Below are 11,694 nucleotides of genomic sequence, written 5' to 3' on the forward strand. Positions count from 1 at the left end.
ATCGACACTTTTTTGGCCAATGTTACCCTCCCATATGGATAACGGGGGGTTAAGTGGTTAAGTACGTGTTTGTTTTTTTATTGTCTTAACCCAGAACAGTTTAATACTGGGAAGGCACATGCAACTCCTGGGTGGAGATGTAAAATATTTTTTGGAAAATAAACGTTTCATGGTGGTTATTGTGTATTCATGGCAACAGCTGTATTGCAAGAGAAATAGCAGTATAAATTGTTTTCAGTCAATGTAAACCCATTACTAATGTCAATCGTTCTGCAGTTCTGTGTCTTCCAAAGATGCAACTATCCTGCCTTCTGCTGTGTCTGTGCTACAGCATGCTTGCTGCAGCATCTGGTGAGCACACAACAAATTACAATTATTCTAGGGGGATCTAGGGGGGTCCCCAACAGAATTGGTTAATATAGCAACTACTTTAACCCCATAATGCGTCTCTCTGCATGTATGTGAATATTTACCTTCTGAGTCGCTCTGGATAAGACTTAAGAGTGTCTGCTAAACAGTGGTGTAAAGTAACTTAAGTACATTTACTCAAGTACTGTACTTAAGTACAATTTTTACTTTACTGGAGTATTTCCAATTGTCTATGCTTTCACTTCTACTGCATTACATCTCAGAGGCAAATATTGTACTTTTACTCCATTACAATTATTTGAAAACTTTAGTTACTAGTTACTTTGCAGATGTATAAAACATACATTAACCACTTTATCCCTATTTCATACATAGGCTATTTGAAATTAGCCGATCTACAAGCTCACAATGAGTCTCATCGCGACACGAGCTTGCAGATCTGCTATTTTCAAACGTTTTAGCACTTTCACTTTTGGTACTTTAAGCACATTTTGATACCAATACTTTTGTACTTCTACTCAAGTAAACTTTGCATTCCCGATTTTTACTTGTAACGGAGTACTTCTACGTTGCAGTATTGATACTTTTACTTAAGTAAAACATTTGAGTACTTCTTCCACCACTGCTGCTAAATGCCTTAAGTGTAAAATGTCGTCGCCTTTCAGGAGGCAGTGATTGGTGCTATCATGGCTGTGGTGAGTGAGGACAACGTGTTTATACATCTGGATCTAAATGCAGGTACATTCTTCTCTGGTTTGTGTGTGTGTGTGTGGTATATTTATGAAGTCTTCATTCTGTTCTGTCAGAGCACACTCCCAGCCACTGGAGAGACATGTCAGGGGCTTTCTGTGGAGGGACGAGGCAGTCTCCCATCAACATTGTCACCAGCCGTGTGGTCACTGACCCCAAACTCCAGAACTTCAAGCTCGACGGCTTCTCCAAGCGGCGTGTCTTCAAGTCTCTGACCAACACTGGCCACACAGGTAATAATACTCATTACATCCAGTGGTGAAGTACTCAACCCCCGTACTTGAGTCAATGTATAGATACTCCTGGTCAAATATTTGTCAAGTGAATTACTGGAGTACTTGCTTTTATAAAATAATAAAAAAATAAATGTATACCTAGGCTGTTTGAAAATAGCTGATCTACAAGCAGTAGATCTGCTATTTTCAAACGTTTTAGTACTTTTACCTTTGGTACTTTAAGTAGCCTACATTTTAATTCCAATACTTTTGTACTTTTACTCAAGTCAATTTAGAATTCCGGACTTTTACTTGTAACGGAGTACTTCTACATTGCAGTATTGATACTTGTACTTAAGTAAGACATTTGAGTACTTCATCCACCACTGATGACAGTAAAAGTGGAAAAGATCCAAGGCTGACTGTAGTAAGACTTGACTTGGGACTGTTGCAGTGAGCTGAAGTTGTAGTTTCACTCTGAATCCAGTAGATGGCGCACAATAACCACAACATGAAGTGAAGCAGACTGGACTCTGGTTCTCTGGTTCTCTGGTTCTCATATTGGGTCATTTGGCCACAGATCCTGATTTGAAAAGGGAAGATTTCCCAACATTTTGTCTTGTCATTCAATATGTGTCAACATGTTTTTTTGGGGGGGAAAACACCTCTATTGTCTTAAAGCAGAAAAATCTAATGGGGCTGGGGTCCCCAGCTAAATGAACTGTTCATTTAGCTGGGGACCCCCTGGAACCTGGGGGGTATCCATGGGAGGTGTCCTCACCTGTGGGGTGCTTGGTAGATCTATTTTTCAAACCTTTTTGAGAATTTAAGATTTGATTTGATAAACTTTATTTTGAACTTACACATCAAATAAAACAAGAACCAAGAACAATGAAAGCCACAATATAGAAATAAAATACAAATGAAGTAAACAAAAAACATTTAAAATGCGATCATCCCTAACAAGGAGTAGAAAGAAGCAAAACGTATTTACTCCTACCCCCGTCTTATTTAACACAACTTATCTAACAATTACAAAAACATCATACATTTCGATGCCTATGTATTTTTTAATTGACTTAAAAAAATACTTTAATCCACTATTATTTGAAAACTTTAGGTACTTGTTACTTTGTAGATTTTGATTATTATTACAAAACATACATTCAGCCTTATATACATTTCGGCCATTTGAAAAAAAGCAGATCTACAAGCTCACAATGTGTCGAGCTTGTAGATCTGCTATTTTCAAAATATTTTTTTACACTTTTGAATTCTGCATAATGAGTACTTTCTACTTTTGGTACTTTAAAAACATTTTGATACCAATACTTTTGTACTTTTACTCAAGTAAATTTGTATTTTCCTGACTGTAACAGTGTATTTCTACATAGCCATATTGATACTTTTACTTAAGTAGAGTACTTTTTCCACCCCTGGGTTTCAGTGAAGTGTGACTTGGAGGAGGCGTGGGTTGCAGTGAGTGGAGGAGGCCTCAATGGAAGCTACTCTGCGGTCCAGTTCCACTTCCACTGGGGAGAGGACGCATACTATCTTCCTGGCTCAGAGCACACCGTGGATGGACACAGATACCCCATGGAGGTATTATATATATATATATATATACCGCAGTGTTTCCCAGGGGGGTCCCCAGATGATTTTGGGGGTCCCCAGATGTTTAGCTTAACCCTTTTAAGACCGGGAACGCATCTGTGTCATTTTAGATTTATTTAGCAGATCTACAAGCTCATAGCGCACTATGAGCTTGTAGATCTGCTATTTTTGAAAAATCGTGAACATTTTTGCAAATCTTTGAACATATACATATTTTTTTAAAGCGAACATTTGTAAATCAAATCTTTGAGTCTGGGGATTCTACAAATGTTTTTTTTAAACGCATGTTGCTGTATTCAGTGGTTCTCAAACGTTTTCATGTCATGGATCTCCAAAATTATGTGGCTGCGGACCCCCCCCTCCCATCTCAAAATATGTTGTTCCAGGGACCCCCAAAAGCAAAGATTTGAGTTACAAATGTTCCCTTTAAAAATATATAAATTCAAAGATTTGCACATTTTCACGATTTTTCAAAAATAGTAGATCTACAAGCTCATAGCGCGGCACTGCTGCCACGCTATGAGCTTGTAGATCTGCTATTTTTGAATAACAAAGAAATCTACAAATGTGTAACATTGTTTGCTCACTCAACAGTAAACAAGCCAACGTACAGTATAAGTGACAATGTAATCACTTTTAAGACCAAAATGTATTTTCTGTCCATAGATGCACATTGTGAGCCTGAAGAAAGGTCTGACTCTGGACCAGGCCATGGCTCATCCAGAGGGAATCTCCGTTCTGGGGTTCTTCATAAATGTACGTTGCCACATGTTTCTATTGGAAATAAAACTAATAGCTGTGTTATGCTTGAGAAGCAACATATGAACAATGAATAAACCATTTCCTATTGTCTCTGTATGCAGAAGGAAAACAGAAGGAAAACCTCAAAACCATGGAAGGACTTCACCTCTTACCTGAAGTACCTCACCTCTAAAGGTTAGTCCACTGCCATGGTTCTCAAACTTTTTACTTCCATGGACACCCATAACTCTTGAGAGTGTACAAATGGAACCGAATGGATCCCCTGTTTCAGCTGCAAGCTTATTAGAGTTTGGAATTATTTCAGTTAGTTAAAATTGTTTTTTAAAGCGGGTTTGCTACTTTAGTTTGTTTTTTTTATTCTTTGAAAAGGCTTATTTTTAGATTCAGGAAACATATTTGTAATGATGGAGCAGATAGTTGAACTTTTATGCCATGTTTGTGAAAGCAGCACCTGGACTGTGACTAATCTCTGTAGTTAACCACTACTTGGTTTTATGACAAATAGTTGATCTACAAGCTCACATCGCGATGCTTATTCGCTATTTATATGTGTGTGTGTGTGTGTGTGTGTGTATATATATATATATATATATATATATATATATATATATATATATATATATATATATATATAATTTTTTTTTTTTTTTTTTTTTTTTTTTTAAAGAAATGTGGTCAAGCTGTAGGGGTTAATTTTAAAGCCAATATATCGTTGTGGTCGGGTGGAAACCACGTATGTCTAAAACTTTTCAGGAAATTGAGGGGGAACAACATGTGTTCCAATGTATTTAGTCACAAGCTCTTGTACTTTATATTGGTTCAATATTTAACACACACACACTTTCACATGAAACAGCCGATCTATCGCGACACATTGTGAGCTTGTAGATCGGACATTTTTGCCACATTTGTGTGACACTGTAGTATGACTATGTCGGGCATTTAATTCATGAAAACGGTCAGAAGTCTTCTTTATTACAACATTGACAACGCTTCGACGCTTCGATACGCTGAAGCGTATCGAAGCGTTGTCAATGTTGTAATAAAGAAGACTTTACCGTTTTTGGTGTGCTGGGTCTACCTCCTTTGAAGTTGAGCCTTTTTAGCCCAGAACCCACAGTTGATTTAGTTACGTTTCCTTTGAATTGATCTATGAAAAAACATAATTTTAAATCTGGAAATGCAAGGTTTCTGACTGATGGCCAGTGTTGCCAGATTCTGTGAGAAGCAAGGAACCAGGTCTAGGAAAACCAGCCCAAAAGAAGCGACTATGGGGCCACATGAGCACTTTAAACATATACATCAGCTATTTGAAAAGCTCACAACGCTCACAACTCTCACGAAAAGCTCACATGTGAGCTTGTAGATCGGCTATTTTCAAATAAAATCTTGCGGGGAAATTATAATAAGCAGATCTGGCAACCCTGCTGATGGCAACAATATTCATGTACTTTTTAATGTATTTTTCTCCTCACAGACGCTACGGTTAAGATAAGACGCATGATCTCTCTCAGTGATCTGATTGGAGATGTGGATCTGACCAAATTCTATCGCTACAGGGGTTCTCTGACCACCCCCACCTGCAACCAGGCAGTGGTTTGGACCATGTTCCACGAGCCCATTAAAGTTAGAAACTCACTGGTGAGTGAACACACACACCCCAGTGGTGTAAAGTAACCAAGTACATTTACTTAAGTACTGTACTTAAGTACAATTATTTGTAAGGTATTTGTACTTTACTTGAGTATTTCCAATACTTTTACTTCTATTCCACAACATCTGAGCCAAATATTGTACTTTTACTCCACTACAATTATTTGAAAACTTTAGTTGCTTTTTAGATTTTGCTTTCTATTACTAAACAACATTAGCCACCTAAGGTCTATATATGTCGGCTATTTTCAAAAGATTTCTATACATTTTGGAAACTTGAAATGGGACATTTCTGCATAATGAGTACTTTGACTTGTGGTACCTTTCAAATACGTTTGTACTTTTACATTTTTTTTAACATTTTTTTATATTGAACCTTTACTCGTAACAGAGCATTTCTACATTGCGGTATCGATACTCATACTTAAAGGAGTAGGTCAACCAAAAAATTACTTATTTTCTATCAATTACACACCCCATGAAGCCTTGAATTCATGGATTTGTTTTTGTTGCCTTCCTCTAAAGCTAATAATGTGATTCCTGTCTCCTACCGGCTAATGTATCCGGTAGGAGACACAAAGTAGATTCTTTGTGTCTCCTACCGGAAATACACACGGTCATCAAATTGTTGGCTTAGGAATGCGACAAAAACAAAAATAAATCTTCATGGGGCGTGCAATTGATAGAAAATAAGTCTTTTTTTTGGGTGAACGTAAACATATGTAGTACTTTTAACACCACTGCTGTTGTGTCACACTGTTATTTATATATATTGTTTTTAGATCAAGCTGTTCCCGATGCAGACTGGGCTCCACAACGTGTATCGACCACCACAGCCTCTGAACGGACGGCGTGTTTCTGCATCCCCTGCCATTGGATGGAAGCACTGACTGATGATGCTAAATACAGCCGTCTTTGTTTAGTTACATTCTGTAAGCTCATCCATGATGCTATGATGATGATGATCACTGCTGTAAATGATGACAAACTTGCTTAATAAACATACAGTACAGTATATTGATTGGTTTGATTTCTTTACATCAGAACCCTGAATCTGCCGCTTTTCGACTACAGCTTTAGCCCGACACGACACAGCACGGCACCGCATCAAAACATCTAGCGTTTCCATTGTTTCTAAAGTGTAGTTGATTATTTGGCCTTGTTTCTAAAGTGTATACACTTTAGAAACAAGGACAAATAATCAACTACACTTTAGAAACGAGCCCAAATAATCAACTATAGTTGATTATTTGGCCTTGTTTCTAAAGTGTATACACTTTAGAAACAAGGACAAATAATCAACTACACTTTAGAAACGAGCCCAAATAATCAACTATAGTTGATTATTTGGCCTTGTTTCTAAAGTGCAGTTGATTATTTGGGCTTGTTTCTAAAGTGTAGTTGATTATTTGGCCTTGTTTCTAAAGTGTAGTTGATTATTTGGCCTTGTTTCTAAAGTGTAGTTGATTATTTGGCCTTGTTTCTAAAGTGTATACACTTTAGAAACGAGGCCAAATAATCAACTACACTTTAGAAACGAGCCCAAATAATCAACTATAGTTGATTATTTGGCCTTGTTTCTAAAGTGTATACACTTTAGAAATAAGGCCAAATAATCAACTACACTTTAGAAACAAGCCCAAATAATCAACTATAGTTGATGATTTGGCCTTGTTTCTAAAGTGTATACACTTTAGAAACGAGGCCAAATAATCAACTACACTTTAGAAACAAGCCCAAATAATCAACTATAGGGGAGAACGGGGTAAGATGAACCTCTGGGTAAGTTGAACCACCCCCTGTATCTTTAAAACTATACACATGAGTTGTCATGTGACCTTAAAATCAGGACACACCCATCATTTCCACCTGGCTGTGAAGTTGAGAGACACATGGGCAAAGTGATAAGCATATTTCTACACAAAAAAGTGTTTTTTGCTGGTCAAAGTAATTTTTTTACTTTTCTGGTATAATTATATTTTAAAGCAAATGTACCCAGGTTGTAACTTATATATCATGCATGTTGGTGATATTCCAATGTATAAAACCAGGTGAATCATTTAGCTAAAGATTAGCCTGAAGCATTAAGCTAGCCAGGTTAGGTCAAAATGGTGGCCATGGGGCAAGATGAACCAAATGCCTTGGGGCATTTGGTTCCAATTTGGAACCAATTATCTTATGTCTTTTCTTCTCAAATTATGCTGTATGACCTTTCATTTGGATGAATACACTCATTTAAGAGAAGTTTTCAATATTGTATTATAAGAACTACTAGTGAAATAAGTAGCTTACTGTTGAAATACGTACTGGTGGAATAAGTAGCTCCATTGAGTCTTGAGCCTTTTTTGACTTGCAGAGAAGTGGTGTAAAGTAACAAAGTACATTTACTCAAGTATTGTATTTAAGTGCAATTTTGAGGTATTTTTTATTTACTGGAGTATTTCCAGTTTTCTGTACTTTTACTTGTACTCCACAATACATCTCAGAGGCAAATAGTTAAGTACTTTTACTCCACTACAATTATTTGAAAACTTTAGTTACTAGTTACTTTTTAGACTTGATTATTATCGCAAAACACACTAACCACTTCCTTCCTATATACATTTTGTCCACTTGAAAATAGCAGATCTACAAGCTCACAATGCGTTGCGACGCATTGTGAGCTTGTAGATCGAAAAAAAAAAATCATAAATATTTTGGGTTTAGGGTTGTACTTTTTTAAAATACATTTAGAATTCCAGACTTTCACTTGTAACAGAGTATTTCTACATTGCAGTATTGATACTTTTACCTAAGAAATGTGAGTACTTTTTTCCACCACTGCATGCAGAAAGAGAGAAAGAAGTAGAAACACATCAGTGACACAACCACAGACGTGCGGCCATGTGTGTACCTCATCACGTCCAGGGAGCGTCGGTTTGGAGCGTCTACACAAGGAGACCCGGGGGGCTTAATGACGCTAATCGTGACATTTTAATTGGTGGCGGTGGCATGTTCCATTACAGGGCGCGGGGGTCGGCCCACAAGCCCGCTCGGCCACGTCAAAGCTGTCCTCAACATGAGGGGAACGGAACGGGACGGACGGACGGACGGGGGGGACTGACTCCCCAAATACCTGCTGGAGTCACTATACTGTCATGTCAGACGTTGTCAAATTACTCCCAATAAACTTCCCCATTAGTTCAGCGGGGTTTTGCGTTTCACCCGAGGTGTGTGTGTGTGTGTGTGTGTGTGTGTGTGTGTGTGTGTGTGTGTGTGTGCGCGCTTGGCCCCGGCGCTCACTGTAAATTGCTCGGCGGGTTGTTTTTAATAGGATTATAATGACAGTTATGGTTTACTAGAATTGATGTTTGGGACTTTTACGAGGTGTGAGTGAAGGGGCGGGCCCAGGGCCCCGGGTCATAAAGTGGGCGGGAGGAATGTTAATTGGTGGAGGCCGCCCTTTGTTCTGGGGGGCGGGCGTCTCGGCGCAACAACTAGGCTTCTGTTGCGGCCCGTTAAAGACCGCTAGCAGCCAAACTGATTTAGAAACTGTGATTTTACCCCCCACCCCCCCGTCCCCCCCCCTGTTCGCCCCACCCCCCCCCCAAACCTACCACCACCTCACAACTCCTCCTGCTCCACCCACGCTCCTTATAGCACCCACACACACACAGATGTACACACGCACGCAAGCTAGCACCCACACAAGCAAGCACGCACTCACGCATACGCACGCACGCACTCACGCATACACACACAAGCACGCACGCACGCATACACACAAGCACGCACGCATACACACAAGCACGCACGCATACACAGACACAAGCACGCATACACACATACACGCACGCGCGCACACGCGCACGCACGCATGCACGGATACACATGCACGCACTCACGCATACACACACAGAAGCAAGCACGCACGCACACACACAAGCAAGCATGCACTCACACAGGCAAGCACGCACGCAAGCGCGCACACACGCACACAAGCAAGAACACACTCACAAACACACACACACGCTCACTCACCTTTGTATTGTACTAAACTTGTGAAGACATCAACCTTTTAGGATGACGGCTTTTTTAATCCTAAAGATAGAAATATTACCGATCTACAAGCGCAAAACGCCTTGCGCTGCGACGCCTTGTGAGCTTGAAGATCTGCTATGTGTTCGGTGTATGAACTCGAGTAATTATAAATCAGTCAGAACTCTAACCCCTAAGCCCTAAACTAATCTCTAAATGTTTAATCTTAATCCTAACCCCAACCAAAATACTTTCCTAAAAGTCTAAAAAACACAAATCAACCTTTCTCTTGTGAGGAGCAGAAATGTCCATTTCTCAAAGTCTGCAATACTTGGCCTTCACAAGTAATTCAAGTACGTGCACGCACACACACACACCCACACACACACACACAAACACACACGTTATTTGCCTCTCATTTCCTCTGCTCAGTTGCTTAACCAGGTGGTTGTGTAAGGGGGGGGGGGGGCTACTACCCTATGAGTTTGATTAGTTTTGTGAAAGTCATTTCAAGTGTTTTAATTTCTTTCTTTCTTTCTTTCTTTCTTTCTTTCTTTCTTTCATGTATGTAAATGCATGTTTAACGTAAACAAAGGCTCCCAGACTAATTAAAAAAAAAGGGAGACATTAAAAAAATGTGATTTTATTTAAACAGACACACTAACATACCCAACATGACAGCTGTCCCTTAACTGTGACTGACAGCTGTCACCTACCTGTGAATGACATGCAGATGAGTGGGGGGGTGGGGGGTGATAAGTAGTTGGAGGAGGAAGATAAGGCGGAGGTGATGCCACACTCACGCACACACACACACACACACACACACACACACACACACACACACACACACACACACACACACACACACACACACACACACACACACACACACAGAGGATTCTATCAGTCCAGTCTTGTGGCCTATGAACTTCTCTCGACTCCAGAGTTGATAACAACCTCTTCAGTCTGCCACATAATCTGAGAGAGAGAGAGAGAGAGAGACACACGCACACGCACATGCACACGCACACCTTTCACGCACACCTTTCTCTGGTGTCAGAACCACAAATGAGATATAAAAAGATATATGAAAATAGATACGATACACATTTACACAAGCATGTAAAACACATAAATAGACACCATTGCTATTTTTGAAAAATCTTTGAAAATGTGTGCATATCTTTGAACATATGTATATATTTTAAAGCGAACATTTTTAACTCAAATCTTTGCTTCTGGGGTCCCTGGCACAAAACATTTTCAGATGGGGGTCCACGGCCAAATGTATCAGTTTAGGGGTCCTTGGCATGAAAAAGGTTTAAAATTAGTCTACGAACACAATTGGCCCGTGTTCGGGGGAGGGAAGCCGGGCGGGGAGGATACGGGCTGGGGGGTGACATCTGTCAGTGGGGAGTGTTGGGTGGGAGGAGTAGGACGAAGGCTCTACATCCTCCTGGTGGGGGCTCCTCACTGGCAGGTGAGTCAGTAGGCTACGACAGCAGTGACCACACACATGTGTGTGTGGAGGAATTAGTTTAACCTGACGCTTCTAGATCCAAGAAGCTTGCGTCACACATTTGTTTCACAGCTTGAGAAACGTAGTTACTCAATACCGCCCCCATCTGGCAGAGTCAGGTTAGAATTAGTTGGCATTACGACTAAATTGGGGAGAAAAAGAGGGTCAAAATAATTGGCTACTCTAAATAAAAAATTAAAAAATAATAAGTGAGTTAACTAAATGCTTTGTATATTTATCGGTCATATTTGTGTCGATCATTAGTTAACCACTTAAACCAGTGGTTCTCAAAGTGGGGTCCGGGGACCCCCAGGGGCCCTTGAAGGGGTTCCACGGGGTCCCCAGCAAAATGTGTTAACACACAGCATCACAATCATTTGAACCCCTTTATCCATGTTTCATTTGTTGGCTATTGAAAAATAGCATAATATAAGCTCACAGCATGTCACGCTTGCAAGGTATACGGTACATCTGCATTTTTTTTTTTTTTATCTAAAAATGTTTTGGATGTCAAGGACCCCCAAATATCAATGTGGGGGTCCTTGACATGCAAAGGTTGAGAACCAATGACTTAAATCCAGTGTTGGAAAAAGTACTAAAATGTTTTACTTGAGTAAAAGTATCAATACTGCAATGTAGAAGTACTCCGTTACAAGTAAAAGTCTGGAATTCAAAATTGACTTGAGTAAAAGTACAAAAGTATTGGTATCCAAATGTACTTAAAGTACCAAAAGTAAAAGTACTAAAATGTTTGAAAATATCGCGACGCGTTGTGAGCTTGTAGATCGGCTA

General features: G+C 39.7%; 1 protein-coding gene across 1 annotated transcript; it reads left to right on the forward strand.

Moving 5' to 3' along the window:
* Positions 1 to 293: 293 nt before the first annotated feature.
* On the forward strand, positions 294 to 6,253 carry LOC308090945 (carbonic anhydrase 15-like; the record flags this gene model as incomplete). Its single annotated transcript, XM_080436218.1, has 8 exons — positions 294 to 351; positions 1,035 to 1,064; positions 1,176 to 1,352; positions 2,782 to 2,936; positions 3,615 to 3,704; positions 3,812 to 3,884; positions 5,188 to 5,351; positions 6,146 to 6,253. 8 exons carry the CDS (start codon positions 294 to 296, stop codon positions 6,251 to 6,253), a joined length of 855 nt encoding a protein of 284 aa, XP_080292344.1.
* Between the last annotated feature and the right edge of the window lie 5,441 nt (positions 6,254 to 11,694).

Source organism: Gymnoscopelus braueri, assembly GCF_963280865.1.
Source record: "Gymnoscopelus braueri genome assembly, chromosome: 8".
In the NCBI taxonomy this organism is placed as follows: Eukaryota; Metazoa; Chordata; class Actinopteri; order Myctophiformes; family Myctophidae; genus Gymnoscopelus; species Gymnoscopelus braueri.